Source organism: Ranitomeya variabilis, chromosome 2, assembly GCF_051348905.1.
Source record: "Ranitomeya variabilis isolate aRanVar5 chromosome 2, aRanVar5.hap1, whole genome shotgun sequence".
NCBI lineage: Eukaryota > Metazoa > Chordata > Amphibia > Anura > Dendrobatidae > Ranitomeya > Ranitomeya variabilis.
This window is the reverse complement of record NC_135233.1, coordinates 162,383,191-162,408,992: the sequence shown is the minus strand read 5'-3', so window position 1 is coordinate 162,408,992 and position 25,802 is coordinate 162,383,191. Positions and strand designations below refer to the sequence as shown.

At 43.9% G+C, this 25,802-nt stretch overlaps 1 protein-coding gene across 2 annotated transcripts in view; it reads left to right on the top strand.

Annotated features, from left to right (window-relative positions):
* The window catches only part of LOC143804732 (T-complex protein 1 subunit alpha), a 72,063-nt gene extending 46,797 nt beyond the window's left edge, over window positions 1-25,266 (top strand). For both annotated transcript variants that reach the window (XM_077283121.1, XM_077283122.1), the window contains 5 exons: window positions 6,666-6,841; window positions 10,429-10,552; window positions 11,475-11,667; window positions 23,478-23,641; window positions 24,918-25,266. In XM_077283121.1, the coding sequence (XP_077139236.1) occupies window positions 6,666-6,841; window positions 10,429-10,552; window positions 11,475-11,667; window positions 23,478-23,641; window positions 24,918-25,131 (871 nt within the window). In that variant the 3' untranslated portion in view covers window positions 25,132-25,266. The remainder of the gene's footprint in view (window positions 1-6,665; window positions 6,842-10,428; window positions 10,553-11,474; window positions 11,668-23,477; window positions 23,642-24,917) is intronic.
* Window positions 25,267-25,802: the final 536 nt, after the last annotated feature.

The following is a 25,802-nucleotide window of genomic DNA, read 5'->3' as shown; positions in this document are numbered from 1 at the left end:
GAACATGTCGCTTTTTTTTCCGCGATGCGATTTTTTTCTCGGAAAAAATCGCAACTTTTGCACAAAAAATGCGGAATACACTGTAAATAATAAAAGGCATATGTTAGCGGTTTTTTTCGCGTTTTTATCGTGAAAAAACGCGAAAAACTCTAAAAATCCTGAACGTGTGCACATGGCTTTACAATCCGCAAAATACGGTAGATCATAACATTAGTTACAGTTCCAATTACGGTTTATCCCTACAATCCCATTCTGTGTCTGCAGGCTGCATATATTGTTTCTTTTCTCTAGAAAGGAATAAAAATTGTAGAAACAGGAGGACAATTTTGTCTGCACAAGTCTTGAGTCCCTGAAAGTGCCTGGCAAAGGGGAGGGGCGGAGTCAGGATGATTTTTCGGTCAATATGGCTGTGGGAGGGCTTGTTTTTTGCCGGGCAAGTTGTACTTTTGGACTTTTATTAAGTTGTGGCAACCAAAAGAAAATACTTCTGGCGGTTTTTGTTTTTTTTCCTCGTTATGCTGTTTACCGATTAACCCCTTTACCCCCAAGGGTAGTTTGCATGTTAATGACCGGGCCAATTTTTACAATTCTGACCACTGTCCCTTTATGAGGTTTTAACTCTGGAACGCTTCAACGGATCCCGGTGATTCTGACATTGTTTTCTCGTTACATATTGTACTTCATGATAGTGGTAATATTTCTTTGATATGACTTGCGTTTATTTTGAAATAAAAAAACGGAAAATTTTGAAATTTTCCAACTTAGAATTTGTATGCCCTTTAATCACAGAGATATGTCACACAAAATACTTAATAAGTAACATTTCCCACATGTTTACTTTACATCAGCACAATTTTGGAACCAACATATTTTTTTTTTTGTTAGGGAGTTATAAGGGTTAAAAGTTGACCAGCGATTTCTCATTTTTAGAACACTATTTTTTTTATTATTTTTTCTTAGAGACCACCTCACACTAAGTCACTTTGAGGGGTCTCTATGATAGAAAATACCCAAAAGTGACACCATTCTAAAAACTGCACCCCTCAAGGTGCGCAAAACCACATTCAAAGTTTATTAACCCTTCAGGTGCTTCACAGGAATTTTTGGAATGCTTAAAAAAAAAAAATGAACATTTAACTTCTTTTCACAAAAAATTTACTTCATATTCAAATCTTTTTATTTTCCGAAGGGTAACAGGAGAAATTGGACCCCAAAAGTTATTGTGCAATTTGTCCGGAGTATGCCAATACCCCATATGTGGGGGTAAACCACTGTTTGGGCGCATGGCAGAGCTCGGAAGGGAAGGAGCGCCATTTGACTTTTTCAACGCAGAATTGGCTGGAATTGAGATCAGACGCCATGTCGCGTTTGGAGAGCCCCTGATGTGCCTAAACAGTGGAAACCCCCTAACACACCCCTAATCCCAACTGTAACCGTAATCCTAACTTTAGCCCCAACCCTAACCCTAATGGGAAAATGGAAGGGTCATTCCATGTCAAGTGAACCAATGATTTTTACCTCCTATAATTTTTAATTCTTTTGAGATTTTGTTATTTGGTAATAGTGTCAGAGAATGCAAAATGTGAATAAAAAAAATTCTAGATATTTTTTTTTTTAATTTGATTTTCAAGGTTCGGAAAAAGTGTGAATTTCGGTGTTGCCTGCCTTTACTTACATTTCTCCTCATAACTCAGGCTAGAAAAAAGATGGAGAAACAAAATAAACACCATTCTACTCAGAACTGTACAGGCTTTCACCAGATATGTCACAGGAGTATCTTTAATATTTTACCTATGCGAACGCAACATTTTAAAACACATTTCAGAAAAAAACTTTTAATTTGAAAGTTTCAAAACCTGCACATGTGCCTGCTATGCTCCTAGCCACATCTGTACCAAAACACGAGTTTGGATCGTGATGGGATCATATTTAAAAATGTAACTACTACAGTGTCAGTTCGAATATCTCCAATTCAGATCTGTTCAGCCGGTGGTCTAGAAGTGTGGGGTCTATTTATTTACCAAATAATCCAAGATCTTTAGATATTACTGTATTATGTTACAGCTTAGAAGCAGGAGAGGACAGAGGAGAAGCTTTGTTAGGGCTGAGAATGACCAGGGGTAGACAGTGAATGCAGAGAAGATGACCGGCCGGCAGCTCGGGCCTCCACAGGCCATATTCACACCAAATCTTAACACCCAGGCAACTGTTAAAATGGAGGGAGAAAAATATTCTTAACATCCAGTTCATGTATTGTACAAACCAGTATTACGAAGAGGAGGAGAGTTTGTTATAACATCGGTTACAGGAAGCAGAACCATCACAGGGACTCAGCAATAACGGACTGTCATCCCACGTAGTGACACAGAAATAAAAACAAAGACCGTGAAGTCCATGAAGTGGTAGAAGGCGGCACAAGATCGGCACTGGATGACCTATCTGGTTATGTGACCTGTGAATATGATTGGTGCTGGTGGCGGCTACTGTGAAAGATGGTGAAAATGAAGAAGTAGAAGTGACTTTTTTGCACCTTCTGGTACAGCCCCATCCTTTGTGTATCCAAAAAAACCAGACATTTGTAAAATTTACAAAAATCAGATATTAACTCAGGTGAAGCCAAATACCATGACAGCCGCACATACTCTGACACAAAAGGAAACGGCCATTGCTAGTAAGCGCATATGGACAAGATGACATTTCACCCACTAGAAGGGACACATTGATGATAAAAGCCAGTTTAAAAACCTACTATTGTTTGATTAGTTCATATTTTATAGAACGAGGATTTAACTACTGGACTATTCTTCTAAAACACTTCATAAATGACATGTTTAGTGATATAATAGAAAAAAATTGTTACATGTATAAATAGGTGGTAAAAATATTGGTTCTTTTATTCTTGTTGTTAACATATAATTAGTAAAATCACATTTGAGGATATGATCACTTTTTTTTTTTGGCTTGTTCAGTGCATTCAGGTTGAAAATGCTGAGCAAGTTGTGTTATGATGATTAAGATGCACTTCGGTTTTTGGGGTTTTTTTTGCGTTACTTCATTGTGTCATATAAATGTTGAATTCAATAAGTTGTAATTTGATAAGAAGAAAGGAAGAAACTCACACAATCCTAAAATCAAATGATTCAAGGCTTAAAAAAAAAAAATTTGGTAGGTCCCAAGTTGAATCCCTGTACAAATATAAACAAGAACACAACTAACATACATGCATGTTTTCACAATTTTAAAACATACGTTTTTTTCACAATTGCACATCAAAATTTTGAATTTGATTTCTCCAAAACAAAATATAAATAAACTTAGTCTTGTCACATATCAAATGAAAGCCTGTACCGTTCTGAGAAAAATGATGCCTCTCCCACCTCTTTATCTTAATTCTAGCCTGAGATATGATAAGAAATGTTAACCCATACCAGGCCAAAATCCGCTCTTTTTCCAAACTTTAGAAGTCTAAAAAATTAACTGATGAAGAAAAAAATTCAAAACTTTTTATTTGTAATTAAACTAAAGTTGTACTTCACTAAAAAAAAATCTAAAGACTTCAGGTAAAAAAAACATTTGGATCACTTGATGTGGAATGACCATTTTTTTTATTTTTCCCTAACTAAGGAAGTGCTAAAGAGGGGGTTTGATTTACTATTTATAACAGGTTTTTGTTTGGCAGCTGTCTCACACTAAAAGATGCTTTTTATTGCAAAAAGGTTTTGCTTCACCACATTTTGAGAGCTATAATTTTTCCATATTTTGGCCCACAGTCATGTGAGGTCTTCGTTTTTTGCGGGACAAGTTGACGCTTTTATTAGCACCATTTTTGGGCACATGACATTTTTTGATCGCTTTTTATTCCAATTTTTGTGAGGCAGAATGAACAGAAACCAGCAATTGATGAATTTCTTGGGGGGGCGCTTATACCATTGTGCGTGTGGTAAAATTAATGAAGCAGCTTTATTCTTTAGGTCAGTATGATGACAGCGATACCTCATTTATATCCTTTTTTTAATGTTTTGGCGCTTTTATACAATAAAAACTACTTGATATAAAAATTATTTTTGCATCGCTTTACTCTGAGAGCTATAACTTTTTTTTTTTTTTTTCTCGTGATGGAGCTGTATGGCGGCTTGTTTTTAGCAGGACAAGATGACGTTTTCAGCGGTACCATGTTTATTTATATCCGTCTTTTTGATCACGTTATTCCACTTTTGTTAAGCGGTATGATGATAAAGCATTGTTTTTTTGCCTTTTTTTTTAAATGGTCACTAAAGGGGTTAACTAGTGGGACAGTTTTTCATTTTTAACTTTCAAATTTTTTATTTTTTTTATTTTTTCTTATTTTTACACTTTGTCCAATTATGGGACACCCATTTTGTGCAGGCTGATCACTTCTATAGCATGCAGATGTGCATGCTATAGAAGCTGTCAGCTCTGCAGTTTGTTACACTGACCCGAGAGACTTCCTAATCATCACTGCGCATGACAGGAAGTCTCTCAGGTCTGGAGACCCGGATGTTGTTGTGACATCGGGTCTCCATGGCAGCGATCGGGACCCCGCGTCATGCCACGGGGTCTCTGATCCAAAGGCAAGAGGGGCTGTCAGCCCCCTGCTGGCTCCGGAATGCTGCGATCATGTTTGATCGCAGTGTTTCAGGGGTTAAATTGCCGGGAGCGGTCCGTGACCGCTCCTGGCACTTAGTGCTTGGTATCAGCTGTGAGAATCGAAGGGAGAGCGGCTGATCGCCTGTGACGTACTATTCCATCCATGGGAATTAAGTGCTAGGATACATGGACGGAATGGTATATTTAAATAGATTGGTAAGCCAAACCTCAGACTTATCAACTTCCCTGACTCCGATTCCACAGCACTGCCTCACTACTGAGCATGTACATAAAGTGCAGCACAGATTCATCTCCACTAAAAGCTGAGATCCTTCGATCAGGAACAGAAGACATTTCATAATTTTCCCAAATGCTTATGAAAAAACATAAAGCACATCCTGCACTGAACTACTGAACCCAATTTATTATCTATTTTAAGAGTTGGTCCATTTTATACCAAAACCACCAAAATTGACACGCCACAGCCCTGGAGATATCTAAGCGCTGTGCTCAGCTGGTCTTTAACTCTCCCTTAAGAATGAGTGTCGGTGTGCATGATCAACTTCTGCTCCAGTCACTCTTCAGAAACCTGTTTCTCAGGATCTGTGGGGAGCCCATTGGTTAACCCCTTTCTGCCATCGGTCGGAATAGAACGTCCGATGGCAGAACCCCCACTTTGATGCGGGCTCCAGCGGTGAGCCCACATCAAAGCCGGGACATGTCGGCTGTTTTGAACATCTGACATGTGCCTGCAGTAGGCACGGGCGGATTGCGATGAACTATTAAATTAACTAGTTACATGACGCTTTCAAACTGACAGCATTTAAAAAGCGCATCCGGCCAGAAATGCGCGCACTACTGACCCCCATCACGTGATCGAGGGTCATCGGTGCGTCGGCATAACAACCAGAGGTCTCCAGCAGACTTCTATGGTTGTTGATGCCAGATTGCTATGAGCGCCACCCAGTGGTCGGCGCTTATAGCAATGCAGTAATTTTGCTACATAGGAGCGATCTGAGCATCGCCTCTATGTAGCAAAGCCGATCAGGCTATGCTAGCTTCTAGCCTCCCATGGATGTTATTGAAGCATGGCAAAAGTAAAAAAGAAAACATTTTAAAAATATGAAAAAAAATAAAAAAGTTCAAATCACCCCCTTTTTGCCCCCTTCAAAATAAAACAAAAAAAATCAAATATACACATATTTGGTATCGCCGCTTTCAGAATAGCTCGATCTATCAATAAAAAAAGATTAACCTGATCGCTAAACGGCGTAGAGAAAAAAAAATTCAAAATAGCAGAAAAATTTATCTTTTGGTCGCCGTGACATTGCAATAAAATGCAATAACGGCAATCAAAAGATTATATCTACACCAAAATGGTATCATTAAAAACTTCAGCTCAGCACACAAAAAATAAGCTCTCACCCAACCTGAGATCACGAAAAATTGAGACGCTACGGGTATCGGAAATTTTTATTTATTTTTTTATTTTAAGTAAACTTTGGAATTTTTTTTCACCACTTATATAAAAAATAACCTAGACAAGTTTGGTGCCTATGAACTCGTAATGACCTGGAGAATCATAATGACAGGTCAGTTTTAGCTTTTAGTGAACCTAGTAAGAAAGCCAAACAAAAAACAAGTGTGGGATTGCACTTTTTTGCAGTTTCACCACACTAGGAATTTTTTTCCCGTTTTCTAGTACAGGACATGGTTAAACCAATGGTGTTGTTCAAAAGTACAATTCGTCCCGCAATTAATAAGCCCTTACATGGCCATATTGACGGAAAAATTATAAAGTTATGGCTCTGGGAAGGAGGGGAGCGTAAATGAAAATGCAAAACCGAGAAAAGCTCCGGTCATTAAGGTGTTAAAACGCCAGCAATCAGGAACTTATTCCCTTATATGTGTGTGTGTAGGGGGTAACTTTGAGAATACCCCTTTAATGGTATATGAGACTTTGTGGTGTGTAAATGGCTTTAATAAAGGCCTACTTTATATTCTAAATATAAAATACTATAAAAGTGAACAGCAAACTTTTTAATGTTTTGTCCTAGGGAATCTGATATTACCAAAGAGCGTATCCAGAAGATATTGGCAACTGGGGCTAATGTCATCCTCACTACTGGTGGAATTGATGACATGTGTCTCAAGTATTTTGTTGATGCAGGTGCAATGGCTGTACGAAGAGTACTGAAAAAGGATTTGAAACGCATTGCTAAAGCTACTGGCGGTGAGTGTTTCTCTGATCATTTTCTCGTTTTATCGAAGATCAGCCATAGCATTTAATGAATTAACATGTTAGTAATGAAGGTATAGTTCTTGGGTTTTGTCATCAAGTAGCTTTAGGGTAAGTTCACACTGGGTTTTTTATGCTAATTTTCAGCTGCTTTTTACAGTACCAGCAAAGCCTACGAGATTTCAGAAATCTCATGCACACACATTGTTTTTTTGTCATCAGGATTTTATTCTTTGCTGCTTTTTTTGGACATAGAGCATGTCACTTCTTTCAGTGTTTATGCAAAAACGCAGGTATCATTATTAGCAGTGTTTTTTCTGAATATAAGTCAATGGACATTAGCATGGACAGAGACACAATCTCCATATCATTAATAATTCAATGCTGAGGCGTAGTGTGAACCAATGCATATTCTACCTCTATCTCTATCATATTGAAGCTAGGTCATAACCACGTGATGACAGTGAGCTACGACGAGTTCCATATATCCCAAATTTTATTACATTTCCCTAAGCAACCCCTATTCTGGTATAATGTTCGTTCATAAGGTATAATTGAGTTTACCAACTCAATCCAGGCCCTGAGAGATGGATGTGTATTGCCCATCCAAGGTAAGGCTAATATTTTCCTTGCTAAGAAAAGTCTCTCTCAAAAAGATTTGAACATGGTAGCCAGACATCTTTTCCTCCAGTGCTCCAAATAAGCACACTAATGGATTCAAAGGGACGGGGGAGTTTGTACAAGAGACGTCAACAATGAAGTTACCTCGTTCCAAAAAGATAGGATAACTGGACACCCCCCCCCCCCCCCCCCCCCATACCATGTGTATAAAATCTGCATCCACTGTATGGCATCTTGGGCATTCTGAAGAATGAGACCACCCCATTTTGAATAGTCGTAACGGGTTTAAATATGATTGGTGTATTATATACATTTGGATCATTTTATTATCCGATGGGGACACCTTAGTTTGGGACTCAAGAATAGTCTCCCAGTCCTCATCTTAAAGATCAGTAACCAGGAGCTTCCATTTTTCTCTGTCAATAAAGCAGAATCAGCGCACACGGATAACGTCTATAATATAATGCTGGGAGCGTCACTCTGTCTGAAGCCTTTATAGACTGAGCAAGCACCTACGCAGTCTGGACTCCACAGAGTGACGCAGCCCAGGAGATCGCTGTATGTGTAAGCACTGAACGCATATCACGATCTCCGACGGAGAAGCAGGGACGTGCCAGGAGAGGGTGACTATGCTATATTCACCTGTCCTCATTCCACCGCTGCGCACCGCTCTGTCTTCCACGTCCTCTGCCTGTGACATTCATTTCAGAGGGCGCGATGACGCGATTAGTGCGCGCCGCGCTCTGAATAGTCACAGCCAGAGGACCCGGAAGACAGAGCGGCGCGCAGCTGTGGATCAGAACAGGGGCGCAGGATAGGAGCACCACATGACAGAATAAGGCAGCACATGACACAACAGGGGGCACAGGACAGCAGCAGCACATGACTGCATGGGGGCGCAGGATTGGAGCAGCACATGACAGAACGGGGGGGCATGATGGGAGCAGCACATGACAGAATGGGGGCCCAGGATGGGAGCAGCACATGACAGAATGGGGGCGAAGGATGAGAGCACCACATGACAGAACGGGCGCAGGATAGGAGCACCACATGACAGAATGGGGGCCCAGGATGGGAGCAGCACATGACAGAATGGGGGCCCAGGATGGGAGCAGCACATGACAGAATGGGGGCCCAGGATGGGAGCAGCACATGACAGAATGGGGGCGAAGGATGAGAGCACCACATGACAGAACAGGGGCGCAGGATAGAAGCACCACATGACAGAACAGGGGTGCAGGATGGGAGCAGCACATGACAGAATGGGGGCCCAGGATGGGAGCAGCACATGACAGAATGGGGGCGAAGGATGAGAGCACCACATGACAATGGGAGCGCAGGATTGGAGCAGCACATGACAGAACAGGGGCGCAGGACGGCAGCAGCACATGACAGAATGGGGGCGCAGGATGGGGGCAGCACATGACAGAATGGGGGAGCAGGATGGGAGCAGCACGTGACAGAACAGGGGCATAGGACGGCAGCAGCACATGACAGCATGGGGGCGCAGGATGGGAGCAGCACATGACAGGATGGGAGCACCACATGACAGAGCAGGGGCGCAGGATAGGAGCACCACATGACACAACGGGTGCAAGATGGGAGCAGCACATGACAGAATGGGGGCCCAGGATGGGAGCAGCACATGACAGAATGGGGGCGAAGGATGAGAGCACCACATGACAGAACGGGGGCGCAGGATGGGAGCACCACATGACAGAACAGGGGCGCAGGATAGAAGCACCACATGACACAACAGGGGTGCAGGATGGGAGCAGCACATGACAACAGGGGTGCAGGATGGGAGCAGCACATGACAAAATGGGGGCCCAGGATGGGAGCAGCACATGACAGAATGGGGGCGAAGGATGAGAGCACCACATGACAATGGGAGCGCAGGATGGGAGCAGCACATGACAGAATAAGGCAGCACATGACAGAACAGGGGCGCAGGACGGCAGCAGCACATGACAGCATGGGGGGCAGGATGGGAGCAGCACATGACAGAATGGGGGTGCAGAATGGCAGCAGCACATGACAGTATGGGAGCAGCACATGACAGGATGGGGGTGCAGGATAGGAGCAGCACATGGCAGGATAAGGGCGCAGGATGGGAGCAGCACGTAACAGGATGGGGCGCAGAAAGAGCAGCACATGACAGGATGGGGGCGCAGGATGGGAGCAGCACATATCAGGATGAGGGAGCAGGAAGACAGCAGCACATGACAGGATCGGGGCGCAGGATGGGAGTACATGACCGGATGAGGGCTCAGGAAGAGAGTAGTACATGACAGGATGGTAGCAGCACATAACAGAATGGGGGTGCTTGATGGGAGCAGCATATGACAGGATTGGGGTGCAGAATGGGAGCAGCACATAACAGGATGGGGGTGCAGGATGGGACCACGACATGACAGGATTGGGGTACAGGATGGGAGCAGCACATAACAGGATGAGGGCTCAGGGAGACAGTAGCACATCACAAGATGGAGGCGCACATGACAGGATGGGGGCGCAAGATGGTAGCAACACATGACAAGATTAGGGCGCAGAATGGAAGCAGCACATACCACGATAAAGACCATATACCAATATAAATGCTCGCCACCCGGGCGTAGAACGGGTTCAATAGCTAGTATATGTATATAATGCAGAGATAAGACCACCGGGTCCCAGTGATCTAAGAATCCCTATAAATGGTAAGGATGATATTATTCGCGCTATATTTACGTTACGTATATGTGATTGATTTGCTGATTTGAGCTGCAGATAGCGAAAGAACTGGGGCCTCGGGATATGCTTAATTTGCAGTTGTTCAAAAGACAGTAGAACGCCCTACTCATATAGATCATTAAGAAATCAGGTTTTGCTGCAGAAAAAAAATGCCCACTGTGAACTTACCCTTAATTGGTATTTTTCATGCTTCCTGTTCCTGACTCTTCAATACTTCCAATCAACAGCTATTGTTTGTTCAACCCTTGCAAATCTGGAGGGCGAAGAAAGCTTTGAGGCATCCATGTTGGGACAAGCTGAAGAGGTTGTTCAAGAGAGAATATGTGATGATGAGCTGATTCTTGTTAAAAAGTAAGTGTTCTTTAAATTTATGTAAGATTCATTCCCATTTCTTCGTTGCCATGCTTAACGTATTTACAAGGTTTTTTTGTGTTAGTGCGTTTTTTTGTTTCTTAATTTTTTTTTATTATTATTGCAGAGGAGAATTTGAACATGGTTCTTTATCATGGATAAATAAGTCTCTGAAAAAGGCTGAGCTTGTTCAGGTTCCTTAAATGGAATCTGTCACCACTTTTATGGCATGGCAGCAAAAAATATCGCCTTATTAAGCGTCTGCTATGCATTCCCTACATCATTATAGAACCCCCTGACTCCCCCTTGTATACTTGCAAAATCGTTATGAGCTCATGTACCGGAACTACGTTTCAGTGCATACGCACTTCTGTTTTTTGGCGTTGCCCGCAGTTGGGCAAAGCGTATTGCGCAGGCGCACAAGGCTATGTTTCTCAGCAGGCGCGAGATGTCGCACGGGGTAAGAGGCGTTATTTATGAAGTAGGACGGTGACCAGCAGCCGATGGGCGTGATGTAGAGACCCTACACCACGCCTATCAGCCTGGACAGAGAGATTACCATACAGCGCGGGATACATTAAAACACGTTTATGGGAGTATACAAGGGGAGTCGGGGTTCTATAATGATGGCGGGAATGCATAGCAGAATCTTAAGGCAATATTTTTAGCTGCTATGCCATGAAAGTGGTGACAGATTCTCTTTATAATGTGGAGACTGTATAATGTTAAGATTGTTGCAGAACTTAGTGTACTAGTTATATTTTCTATAGACGAGTCACATTCTCTAGTAACCACAGGGATTTCATATAGACCTGCATCAAGGCTCAATCAGCTTTTGGGGAAATGTGAAGGTATAACTAAGGTATAGTAGAGTCCTTTCATTTGTTCATAAAATTGTATATTAATTGCATAATTCTTACAGTACAAAGGCCCGAACATGTGCATCCATCATTCTTCGCGGTGCGAACAACTTCATGTGTGATGAGATGGAGCGATCTGTCCATGATGCCCTTTGTGTAGTGAAGAGAGTTTTAGAATCAAAATCTGTCGTGCCAGGCGGAGGCGCTGTGGAAGCTGCACTTTCCATTTATCTTGAGAACTATGCTACTAGCATGGTAAGGATGGAGCTTCATAGAAATTTTTATTTTTAATTTGTTTTATTTTAGCTTGTCTTGAACTCCTTTTCGACCCATGTTGTATAGGTATATCATGGATCGCCTCCCCCTTCTTTGGTGCCCACACCTTTTCGGGCACATGACAGATGATCTGATCATCTGTCATGTGACTTTAACAGTCATGGGTGGAATCTCGATCCCCCCATGGCTGTTAACATGTGAAATGCCGTTGTCAATCTCTGACAGGGAAATTTTACTTAAGCAAAACTGGATGCATGTTATTGGCTCCGCCCACTGGGTTCCCTGTCACATGACCGTGGGACGCTGATGGGTTGTCAAGACAACCCAGGGCATGCTGGAGACCCCTGTGGTTGTCATTGCCGAACTATCAGCGCCACCCAGTGGCTGGTACTCATAGCAGATGAGCATTTTTGATACACATAGCTGGGCTATCTGTAGCACGAGATCAGATAATTTTAGCTTCAAGTCTTCTAAGGAGATTTTTAAAAAAATGTAAAAAGGATTAAAAGAAATTTTAAAAAAATATAAAAGTTCAAATCTCCCTCTCCCCCCACCCCTTTGTCCTATTCAAATTAAAAAAATAAATACACTTTCGGTATCGCCGTGTTCAGAAACGTGCAATTTATCAAAGTATAAAAGTAATTAATCCTATCTGTAAACAGCGTAACGAGAAAAAAAATCAAAACACGAGAATCACTGTTTTTGTGTTGTTTTTTTTGTTTGTTTTTTTTTGGTTGTTGCAACATTGAAATAAAAACAATAACATGCTATCAGTCATATCTATCTCAAAATGATATCCATAAAAATGTCAGGTCAACTTACTAAAAAATGAGCCCTTTCTCGGCCCCAGATCCCCAAAAATGGGAATGACCTGGAGAATCATAATGTCAGATCAGTTTTAGCATTTAGTGAACATGGTAAAAAACAAACAGAAAACCATTATAGAATTGCACTGTTTTTGCAATTTCACCACAATACACTATATAGAAAAAAGATATATCCAGCAGGAACAATAGCTAAAATTTCAATTTTTATTCATCTATATTATAAACAGGTTTATTCTTGCGGTAAACCACATGGAAAATATGAATAAGTCGCAGCATTGTGCATATACTGCATTTTACAAACACGTTTCGACAAACTTCTTAACCCCTTCATGACCCAGCCTATTTTGGCCTTAATGACCTTGCCATTTTTTGCAATTCTGACCAGTGTCCCTTTATGAGGTAATAACTCAGGAACGCTTCAACGGATCCTTGCGGTTCTGAGATTGTTTTTTCGTGACATATTGGGCTTCATGTTAGTGGTAAATTTAGGTCGATAATTTCTGAGTTTATTTGTGAAAAAAACGGAAATTTGGTGAAAATTTTGAAAATTTTGCAATTTTCACATTTTGAATTTTTATTCTGTTAAACCAGAGAGTTATGTGACACAAAATAGTTAATAAATAACATTTCCCACATGTCTACTTTACATCAGCACAATTTTGGAAACAAATGTTTTTTTTGCTAGGAAGTTATAAGGGTTAAAATTTGACCAGTGATTTCTCATTTTTACAACAAAATTTACAAAACCATTTTTTTTAGGGACCACCTCACATTTGAAGTCAGTTTGAGGGGTCTATATGGCTGAAAATACCCAAAAGTGACACCATTCTAAAAACTGCACCCCTCAAGGTGCTCAAAACCACATTCAAGAAGTTTATTAACCCTTCAGGTGTTTCAGAGCAGCAGAAGCAACAAATAGGGGAAAAATTAACATTTAACTTTTTAGTCACAAAAATGATCTTTTCGCAACAATTTTTTTATTTTCCCAAGGGTAAAAGGAGAAACTGGACCACGGATGTTGTTGTCCAATTTGTCCTGAGTACGCTGATGCCTCATATGTGGGGGTAAACCACTGTTTGGGCGCACGGCAGGGCTCGGAAGGGAAGGAGCGCCATTTGACTTTTTGAATTAAAAATTGGCTCCAATCTTTAGCGGACACCATGTCGCGTTTGGAGAGCCCCCGTGTGCCTAAACATTGGAGCTCCCCCACAAGTGACCCCATTTTGGAAACTAGACCCCCCAAGGAACGTATCTAGAAGCATAGTGAGCACTTTAAACCCCCAGGTGCTTCACAAATTAATCCGTAAAAATGAAAAAGTACTTTTTTTTTCACACAAATTTTCTTTTAGCCTCAATTTTTTCATTTTCACATGGGCAACAGAATAAAATGGATCCTAAAATTTGTTGGGCAATTTCTCCTGAGTACGCCAATACCTCATATGTGGGGGTAAACTACTGTTTGGGCACATGGTAAGGCTTGGAAGGGAAGGAGCGCCATTTGACTTTTTGAATGAAAAATTATCTCCATCGTTAGCGGACACCATGTCAGGTTTGGAGAGCCCCTGTGTGCCTAAACATTGGAGCTCCCCCACAAGTGACCCCATTTTGGAAACTAGACCCCCCAAGGAACTTATCTAGATGCATAGTGAGCACTTTAAACCCTCAGGTGCTTCACAAATTGATCCGTAAAAATGAAAAAGTACTTTTTTTTCACACAAAATTTTTTTTAGCCTCATTTTTTTCATTTTCACATGGGCAACAGGATAAAATGGATCCTAAAATTTGTTGGGCAATTTCTCCTGAGTACGCCGATACCTCATATGTGGGGGTAAACCACTGTTTGGGTGCACGGCAAGGCTTGGAAGGGAAGGCGCGCCATTTGACTTTTTCAATGGAAAATTAGCTCCAATCGTTAGTGGACACCATGTTGCGTTTGGAGAGCCCCTGTGTGCCTAAACATTGGAGCTCCCCTACAAGTGACCCCATTTTGGAAAATAGACCCCCCAAGGAACTAATCTAGATGTATAGTGAGCACTTAAAACCCCCAGGTGCTTCACAGAAGTTTATAACGCAGAGCCATGAAAATAAAAAAATATTTTTCTTTCCTCAAAAATGATTTTTAGCCCGGAGTTTTTTATTTTCCCAAGGATAATAGGAGAAATTGGACCCCAAATGTTGTTGTCCAGTTTGTCCTGAGTACGATGATACCCCATATGTGGGGGTAAACCACTGTTTGGGCGCACGGCAGGGCTCGGAAGGGAAGGCACGCCATTTGGCTTTTTGAATGGAAAATTAGCTTCAATCATTAGCGGACACCATGTCGCGTTTGGAGAGCCCCTGTGTGCCTAAACATTGGAGCTCCCGCACAAGTGACCCCATATTGGAAACTAGACCTCCCAAGGAACTAATCTAGATGTGTGGTGAGCACTTTGATCCCTCAAGTGCTTCACAGAAGTTTATAACGCAGAGCCATGAAAATAAAAAATTATTTTTCTTTCCTCAAAAATGATTTTTTAACCCACAATTTTTTATTTTCCCAAGGGTAACAGGAGAAATTGGACCCCAAAAGTTGTTGTGCAGTTTCTCCTGAGTACGCTGATACCCCATATGTGGGGGTAAACCACTGTTTTGGCACACGTCGGGGAGCGGAAGGGAAGTAGTGACGTTTTGAAATGCAGACTTTAATGGAATGCTCTGCGGGCGTCACGTTGCATTTGCAGAGCCCCTGATGTGCCTAAACAGTAGGAACTCCCCACAATTGACCCCACTTTGGAAACTAGACCCACAAGGGAACTAATCTAGATGTGTGGTGAGCACTTTGATCCCTCAAGTGCTTCACAGAAGTTTATAACGCAGAGCCGTGAAAATAAAAAATGTGTTTTCTTTCCTCAAAAATATTTTTTTAGCCCAGAATTTTTTAATTTTCCCAAGGGTAACAGGAAAAATTTGATCCCAAAAGTTGTTGTCCAGTTTCTCCTGAGTACGCTGATACCCCATATGTGGGGGTAAACCACTGTTTGGGCACATGGCGGGGCTCGGAATGGAAGTAGTGACGATTTGGAATGCAGACTTTGATGGAATGGTCTGCGGGAATCATGTTACGTTTGCAGAGCCCCTGATGTGCCTAAACAGTAGAAACCCCCCACAAGTGACCCCATTTTGGAAACTAGACCCCCCAAGGAACTTATCTAGATGTGTGGTGAGCACGTTCAACCCCCAAGTGCTTCACAGAAGTTTACAACGCAGAGCCGTGAAAATAAAAAATAATTTTTCTTTCCTCAAAAAAGATGTTTTAGCAAGCAATTGTTTATTTTCACAAGGGTAACAGGAGAAATTGGACCCCAAAAGTTGTTGTGCAGTTTCTCCTGAGTACGCTGATACCCCATATGTGGGGGTAAACCACTGTTTTGGCACACGTCGGGGAGCGGAAGGGAAGTAGTGACGTTTTGAAATGCAGACTTTAGTGGAATGCTCTGCGGGCGTCACGTTGCATTTGCAGAGCCCCTGATATGCCTAAACAGTAGGAACTCCCCACAATTGACCCCACTTTGGAAACTAGACCCACAAGGGAACTAATCTAGATGTGTGGTGAGCACTTTGATCCCTCAAGTGCTTCACAGAAGTTTATAACGCAGAGCGGTGAAAATAAAAAATGTGTTTTCTTTCCTCAAAAATATTTTTTTAGCCCAGAATTTTTTAATTTTCCCAAGGGTAACAGGAAAAATTTGATCCCAAAAGTTGTTGTCCAGTTTCTCCTGAGTACGCTGATACCCCATATGTGGGGGTAAACCACTGTTTGGGCACATGGCGGGGCTCGGAATGGAAGTAGTGACGATTTGGAATGCAGACTTTGATGGAATGGTCTGCGGGAATCATGTTACGTTTGCAGAGCCCCTGATGTGCCTAAACAGTAGAAACCCCCCCACAAGTGACCCCATTTTGGAAACTAGACCCCCCAAGGAACTTATCTAGATGTGTGGTGAGCACGTTCAACCCCCAAGTGCTTCACAGAAGTTTACAACGCAGAGCCGTGAAAATAAAAAATAATTTTTCTTTCCTCAAAAAAGATGTTTTAGCAAGCAATTGTTTATTTTCACAAGGGTAACAGGAGAAATTGGACCCCAATATTTGTTGCTCAGTTTGTTGTGAGTACGCTGATACCTCATATGTGGGGGTAAACCACTGTTTGGGCGCACGTCAGGGATCGGAAGGGAAGTAGTGACATTTGAAATGCAGACTTTGATGGAATGGTCTGCGGGCGTCACGTTGCATTTGCAGAGCCCCTGATGTGCCTAAACAGTAGAAACACCCCACAAGTGACCCCATTTTGGAAACTAGACCCCAAAAGGATCTTATCTAGATGTGTGGTGAGCACTTTCAACCCCCAAGTGTTTCACATAAGTTTATAACGTAGAGCCGTGAAAATAAAAAATAATTGTTCTTTCCTCAAAATTATGTTTTAGCAAGTATTTTTTTTTTTTTTGCAAGGGTAACAGGAGAAATTGGACCCCAATAGTTGTTGCCCAGTTTGTCCTGAGTACGCTGGTATCCCATATGTGGGGGTAAACCACTGTTTGGGCGCACGTCGGGGCTTGGAAGGGAGGGCGCACCATTTGACTTTTTGAACGCAAGATTGGCTGGAATCAATGGTGGCGCCATGTTGCATTTGGAGACCCCTGATGTGCCTAAACAGTGGAAACCCCTCAATTCTAACTTCAACACTAACCCCAACACACCCCTAACCCTAATCCCAACTGTAGCCATAACCATAATCACAACCCTAACCCCAACACACCCCTAACCACAACCCTAACCCCAACACACCCGTAACCCTAAATCCAACCCTAATCCTAACCCTAATCCCAACCCTACCCACAACTGTAACCCCAACACAACCCTAACCCTATCCTTAACCCTAACCACAAGCCTAATCTTAACCCTATTTCCAACCCTAGCCCTAATTCCAACCCTAAGGGTACCGTCTCACATAACGATTTACCAAAGATCACGACCAGCGATACGACCTGGCCGTGATCGTTGGAAAGTCATTGTGTGGTCGCTGGGGAGCTGTCACACAGACCGCTCTCCAGCGACCAACGATGCCAAGGTCCCAGGTAACCAGGGTAAACATCGGGTTACTAAGCACAGGGCCGCGCTTAGTAACCCGATGTTTACCGTGGTTACCAGCGTAAAAGTAAAAAAAAAAAAACGTACATACTCACATTTCGGTGTCCTTCAGGTCCCTTGCCGTCTGCTTCCCGCTCTGACTGAGTGCCGCCATACAGTGAGAGCAGAGCGCAGCGGTGACGTCACTGCTGTGCTGTGCTCTCACTTTCCGGCCGGCAGACAGTCAGAGCGGGAAGCAGACGGCAAGGGACCTGAAGGACACCGAAATGTGAGTATGTACGTTTTTTTTTACTTTTACGCTGGTAACCACGGTAAACATCAGGTTACTAAGCGCGGCCCTGCGCTTAGTAACCCGATGTTTACCCTGGTTACAAGTGAACGCATCGCTGGATCGCTGTCACACACACCGATCCAGCGATGACAGCGGGAGATCCAGCGACGAAAGAAAGTTCCAAACGATCTGCTACGACGTACGATTCTCAGCAGGGTCCCTGATCGCTGCTGCGTGTCAGACACAACGTCATGGATCGTACCGTCGTAGCGACCAAAGTGCCACTGTGAGACGGTACCCTAACTCTAATTCCAACCCTAACCCTAAGGCTATGTGCCCACTTTGCGGATTCGTGTGAGATTTTTCCGCACCATTTTTGATAAATCCGCAGGTAAAAGGCACTGCGTTTTACCTACGGATTTACAGCGGATTTCCAGTGTTTTTTTGTGCGGATTTCACCTGCGGATTCCTATTGAGGAACAGGTGTAAAACGCTGCGGAATCCGCACAAAGAATTGACATGCTGCGGAAAATACAACGCAGCGTTTCTGCATGGAATTTTCCGCACCATGGGCACAGCGGATTTGGTTTTCCTTAGGTGTACATGGTACTGTAAACCTGATGGAAAACTGCTTCGAATTCGCAGCGGCCAATCCGCTGCGGATCCGCGGCCAATCCGCTGCGAATCCGCGGCCAATCCGCTGCGTATCCGCTGCGTATCCGCGGCCGATCCGCTGCATATCCGCTGCGTATCCGCTGCCGATCCGCTGCGTATCCGCGGCCGATCCGCTGCCGATCCGCTGCGGATCCGCGGCCGATCCGCTGCGTATCCGCTGCCGATCCGCTGCGGATCTGCGGCCGATCCGCTGCGTATCCGCGGCCGATCCGCTGCGTATCCGCTGCGGATCCGCTGCCGATCCGCTGCGGATCCGCGGCCGATCCGCTCTGTGTGCACATGCCATAACCCTACCCCTAACCCTACCCGTAACCCTAACCCTACCCCTAACCCTACCCCTAGTTCTAACCCTAGTTCTAACCCTAACCCTAGTGGAAAAAGAAAAAAAAAAAATTCTTTATTTTATTATTGTCCCTATGGGGGTGATAAAGGGGGGGGTTATTTATTATTTTTTTTATTTTGATCGCTGTGATAGAACCTACCACAGCGATCAAAATGTACCTGTAAGGAATCTGCCGACTGGCAGATTCGGCGGGCGCACTGAGCATGCGCCGGCCATTTTCCAAGATGGCGGCGCCCAGCGAGGAGACGGCCGGACACCGGGAGGAGCGGTAAGTATGAAGGGGTGGTGGGGGGGGGGGTGTCGGAGCACAGGGGGGGTGATCGGACCACAGGGGGGCTTTATTCACACAAGGAGGGAGCGGACAGGAGGACGGGGGAGCCGGCAGGCGGACGGAGGGGACCGGAGGACTAACGGAGGACTGGGGGGGCGATCGGTGGGGTGGGGGGATCCACTTAAGTATTTCCAGCCATGGCCGATGATATTGCAGCATCGGCCATGGCTGGATTGTAATATTTCACCTGTTTTTTAGGTGAAATATTACAAATCGCTCTGATTGGCAGTTTCACTTTCAACAGCCAATCAGAGCGATCGTAGCCACGGGGGGGTGAATCCACCCCCCCTGGGCTGAAGCACCACTCCCCCTGTCTCTGCAGATCGGGTAAAATCGGAGTTAACCCTTTCACCCGATCTGCAGGGACGCGATCATTCCATGACGCATACGCTGCGTCATAGGTCGGGAAGGCACAGACTTTCATGACGCAGCGTATGCGTCAAAGGTCGGGAAGGGGTTAATCATGGCACAATACACTATATTATTATTATTATTTATTGTTATAGCGCCATTTATTCCATGGCGCTTTACAAGTGAGGAGGGGTATACATAATAAAAACAAGTACAATAATCTTGAACAATACAAGTCATAATAGGTACAGTAGGAGAGAGGACCCTGCCCGCGAAGGCTCACAATCTACAAGGGATGGGTGAGGATACAGTAGGTGAGGGTAGAGCTGGTCATGCAGCGGTTTGGTCGATCGGTGGTTACTGCAGGTTGTAGGCTTGTCGGAAGAGGTGGGTCTTCAGATTCTTTTTGAAGGTTTCGATGGTGGGCGAGAGTCTGATGTGTTGTGGTAGAGGGTTCCAGAGTAGGGGTGATATGCGAGAGAAATCTTGTATACGATTGTGGGAAGAGGAGATAAGAGGGGAGTAGAGAAGGAGATCTTGTGAGGATCGGAGGTTGCGTGTAGGAAAGTACCGGGAGATGAGGTCACAGATGTAAGGAGGAGACAGGTTGTGGATGGCTTTGTACGTCATGGTTAGGGTTTTGTACTGGAGTCTCTGGGCAATGGGGAGCCAGTGAAGGGATTGACAGAGGGGAGAGGCCGGAGAATAGCGGGGGGACAGGTGGATTAGTCGGGCAGCAGAGTTTAGAATAGATTGGAGGGGTGCGAGAGTGTTTGAGGGGAGGCCACAGAGCAGGAGGTTGCAGTAGTCAAGGCGAGAGATGATGAGGGCATGGACTAGGGTTTTTGCAGATTCTTGGTTGAGGAATGAACGGATTCGTGCAATATTTTTGAGTTGAAGTCGGCAGGAAGTGGAAAGGGCTTGGATGTGTGGTTTGAAGGAGAGATCAGCGTCAAGGATAACTCCGAGGCAGCGAGCTTGTGGGACTGGGGAGAGTGGGCAGCCATTTACTGTAATGGATAGGTTCGTTGGGGGGGTCACGTGAGATGGGGGAAAGATGATGAATTCTTTTTTGTCCATGTTAAGTTTCAGAAATTTAGCGGAGAAGAAGGATGAAATAGTGGACAGACATTGAGGGATATGGTATATGGTAAATTCCATGGTGTCGTTCAAAAGTACCACTCGTCCCACAAAAAAACAAGCCCTCATATGGCCATATTAATGGAAAAGTAAAAAAAATTATGGCTCTGGGAAGGAGAGCAAGATACAAAAACGGAAAAACCCAAGGTGGTAAAGGCATTAAAGTTAATGTTTCGTTAAAAACCCAATTTCAAAAGTTTAATTTTCTACATTGAATGTTTTTTTTTCTTCATTTTTTTTATAATGCTAATTCTTGTACAGATGACTTTTCAGAAGTCTCCTTATCCTTAAAAAGGAGTATTTTTGGTACGTAACGTAAAATCAGTTTCTCGTAGTCTTCATTGGGAGGACACGGAAACCATGGGTGTATGCTGCTGCCAATGTGGAGGCTGACACTAAGGCTGCTTTTACACTTACCGTTTTTTTTGCGGGCCATATCGCAGACTGCAATTTGGAGTGGAGCAGTTGGGTCAGGAGTTGAAGAGGGGGATGATAAAGGCAGGGACAAGACTTCCTGTTTCTTCATAAAGCTTTAAATACAAACCCACATACCGTATATACTCGAGTATAAGCCGAGATTTTCAGCCCACTTTTTTGGGCTGAAATTGCCCCTCTCGGCTTGTACTCGAGTCATACCCGGGGGTCGGCAGGGGAGGGGGAGCGGGGACTGTCTAAAAATACTCACCTAGTCCAGGCGCGGTCCCTGCAGGTCCCTGTCTTCCCCGGCGCCGGCAGCAGCAGCTTCAGCTTCTTCCTGTACTCAGCGGTCACATGGTCCCGCTGATTACAGTAAATGAATATGCGGCTCCACCTCCCATAGGGACCGCTGAGTACAGGATGAAGCGCTGCGGCGTCGGGGAAGCAGGATCTACACAGCGGCAGGACCAGGTGAGTATACGGGGAGGGGAGCGCTGCGCTGCGCGATAGTCACCTGCTCCTCGTTCCGGGCGCCGATCTGTCTCCAGCACTGACGCTGAGGTCAGAGGGCGCGGTGACGTGGTCAGTGCGCGCCCTCTGCTGAACGTCAGTGCTGGAGATAGATCGGCGCCCGGAACGAGGAGCAGGTGACTATTGAAAGTGCGGGGGCCTGAGCGACGGAGAGGTGAGTATGTGATTTTTTTTTTTATCGCAGCAAATGGGGCAAGTGTCTGTATGGAGCATCTATGGGGCCATAACGTTCCTGCAGCACTATATGGGGCCATAACATTCCTGCAGCACTATATGGGGCCATAACATTCCTGCAGCACTATATGGGGCCATAACATTCCTGCAGCACTATATTGGGGCCATAACATTCCTGCAGCACTATATGGGGCCATAATGTTTCTGCAGCACTATATGGGGCCATAATGTTTCTGCAGCACTATATGGGGCCATAACATTCCTGCAGCACTATATGGGGCCATAACGTTTCTGCAGCACTATATGGGGCCATAACGTTTCTGCAGCACTATATGGGGCCATAACGTTTCTGCAGCACTATATGGGGCCATAACGTTTCTGCAGCACTATATGGGGCCATAATGTTTGTGCAACACTATATGAGGCAAGTGTCTGTATGGGGCCATAAATAACGTTTGTAGGGCACTACGGCATATGGGGCAAGTGTCTGTATGGAGCATCTTATAGGGCCATAACGTTTGTGCAGTACTATATGGGGCAAATATCTTTATAGAGCATCTTATGGGGCCATAATCAGCATTTGTGCAGCATTATATTGGGCAAATGTGTCTATGGAGCATCTTATGGGGCCTTTATTAACCTTTATGCAGGATTATATGGGGCATATTTTAATATGGAGCATCTTATGGGGCTCATCATAAACTGTATGGAGCATTATATGGGGCTCCTGATTCAATATGGATATTCAAAGACACTTAACCTACTGATGTCTCAATTAATTTTACTTTTATTGGTATCATTACTTTTGACATTTACCGGTAGCTGCTGCATTTTCCCCCCTAGGCTTATACTCGAGTCAATAAGTTTTCCCAGTTTTTTTGTGGCAAAATTAGGGGGGTCGGCTTATACTCGGGTCGGCTTATACTCAAGTATATACGGTACTTGTATAGCTAAAACCATGGAAATTCCAACAGCAAAAAACCTGTGAAACGGTAGGCAGCAAGCTACTACACTATTGACATAAGTGCAAAATTGGGCCATGGATGGGTGTCATAAAGTAAGATGCCTTCTAGTGGTGCCACTTTCTGCCGGTCTGTTTCCTGTTGTACTGACATTCCTGATTATCTACCTGACCACTGCGGCGCACCACTGTCAAGTGAAACCAGTGATAGGGAGACAATGGAGCACTGTAAATACTGTTGGGGTGTGCCAGCATGCAGAGTATTTATCATGGAATATGTCTATCATACACCAGAACCCACCACCACCTACTAGTGATGAGCGAGCTTGAATGAGCATTGGGGTTCTTGGGTGGGTACGCATCATGTATCATGGGTTTTCGAGCGCCACACAAGGCCCCGCATGTTACGTGGCTGTTGGCCAAAAAGCAAGCAGGGAATGCCTGCCATACAGTCAATGTCTGCATGTTTAATAGCTGTGAAACATGGCAGGACGGACTCGAGCGTGGCTCTCAAGCACCCACTATACTCGATGCATACCAGAGCACCCCTATGCTCACTGAAGTGGCGTGCACACTCGCTCATCAGTACTCCCTGCTCCTTTGCCACACTTTTGATGAAATTTGACTTATTCTGCTTTCAGGGCTCCAGGGAACAACTGGCAATTGCAGAGTTTGCAAGAGCACTTCTGGTTATTCCAAAAACCCTTGCTGTGAATGCTGCACAAGACTCTACTGACCTGGTTGCAAAGCTGCGAGCTTTCCATAATGAGGCCCAAGTCAACCCAGAGCGTAAAAATCTGAAGTGGTAAGGATCTAAACTCATTACTTTAGTTTGTGTGCATCTATGGTTTTTAATGTACAGCTAGTAAGTAAAGCTTAGCCCTATCATATCCCCAGCTAAGCGAGTGATTTATTTATGATTACATGCCAAGTTTGATGTACTTTAACTTGGATTTCTACATATGTTTGTATTCATATATAATTCCTCAGTTTATAGGCTTTTAGGTGTGAACTGAATTAACGTTCAGCAGCAAAACATGTTTTGGACAGTATTTCCCTTCACATTTTAGGGTCTTTGGCCCATAAGTTACTACTGTAGTAAAATATTAGCAGTGGACGGTCCCTTTTTAATAAGTCTTGGGCCGGGTTCACATTTGCGTATGTGTGCGCAGCGTATACCTGCGTACCGATCCGCATGCATCTTGCGTACATATTTTTAACATTGTATACGCAGGGACATGTGTTCGCATGCAGATACTTACGCATGCGTCGTTTTGCAGTGTGCTGCGAACGCAACATGTTGCATTTTTTGAGGCGTCAATTTAGCGCAGACATACGCATGCGGATGAGTGCGTCAAAACAACGCGTTCAATGCGCTTGCGTCTTCCGGACTGAGCATGTCAAGGACACGCCAATTGAGACACGCCCTCATGGAAATGTTGAATGCATGCGCATAATCAACGCAAACGCAGGCAAAACCGCATTCAAACGCAGCTTTTTTTTTTTTGCATCATCCGTAAACTGATGCGGATAAAAACTGCAGCATAACCATGCGTTTGAATGCGTTTTGGCATGCGTTTGCACAGATACGCTAATGTGAACTTAGCCTAAGAAGGTGGGGTTAAACTCACACACCAGACTGGCACTAATACATCCTATGCCGGTAGAATTAATTTCCAGTATGGGCATAACATAAGTGCCTGCAACCAAACTGCTGTCATTGATCTGCTAAGCTATTACTATGGACATACAGGTAATAAAATTGTTAAACTAGTCTTGTATGGTTCATAGCTGTGGTCTAGATGTTGAGAAATGCACTCTTAATCTTATGGTAATGATTTCTTCCAGGCTCCTTCTATGGGCAGTGTCTTCGCCCTGCATCTGCAAAAGCTAGTCATTGATTATAAAATGAGAAGTTATGCCATTTTCTGATGTACTTTGTGTACCAACTGCTCATGGTTTTCAAGTTTTCTGCTTGCAATCATTGAATGGAAATTCACATTACTGGAGCTACAGATGTAGCCTATATCTCTTAATGTCTGAAATTGATTTTGACTTATTCAATTTGGTATTTTTTTCAGGATCGGTCTTGACTTGCTGAATGGAAAGCCGAGGGATAGCAAGCAGGCAGGGGTCTTTGAACCCACTGTTGTCAAGACAAAAAGCCTGAAGTTTGCCACAGAAGCTGCAATTACAATCCTGAGAATTGATGATCTCATCAAATTGCATCCAGAAAGTAGAGAGGATAAAGGCAAATATCATGAGGCAGTGCAATCTGGATCAATTGAAGGCTAATGTGTCATAGAAACCTGAAGTTTTCCTTTTTGTATTACTGTAATTTATAACTAGTAACTTTGTTTATCTTGCACTTCTTGGTTTTGTACCAAAAATACATCACCCAAACAATAATAAACATAAAGTGTGAGCTAATTTTTCTTTTATTATTCAGTTGAAACGTCATTGTCATTTTCTCCGGTGGTCACGTTTGTTTTGCCAGCTGAAGCCCCTTTAATTGCTTCTAGCATTAAAGAGCACCTCATACAGTGTTCACTATTGTATCCTGGGGTGCATGCAATGAGTACATCCTGAATCTGGCCAGTACCAACATCAGGTTGTACTTTGTTGGCAGTCAGCTTGCTCTGCTCTCCAGTCCCAGGGACAGACAGCAGCCCATGCCCCCTCCCGTGGGATGCATATGGCCCAAGCCCCTGTCACGCACAGTGTGGGAAGACTAAGTGCAACCCCAGGGGAAGGGAGGAATGGAGACCCTTAGGCAGATCTAAAGTCACCCTGTCTACCCTAAACATCCATATATAGGTTCTGCACCCATCGCCAAGCAGGAACCTAATCCCTAACAAAAACTTCACAACAAACACCATTTCCTAATTCAATATCTCCCTTAAACCACGTGGTAGGGGTGCTACAGTGGCACAGGACACTCTCAGATAGCCATTCCACACAAGAGA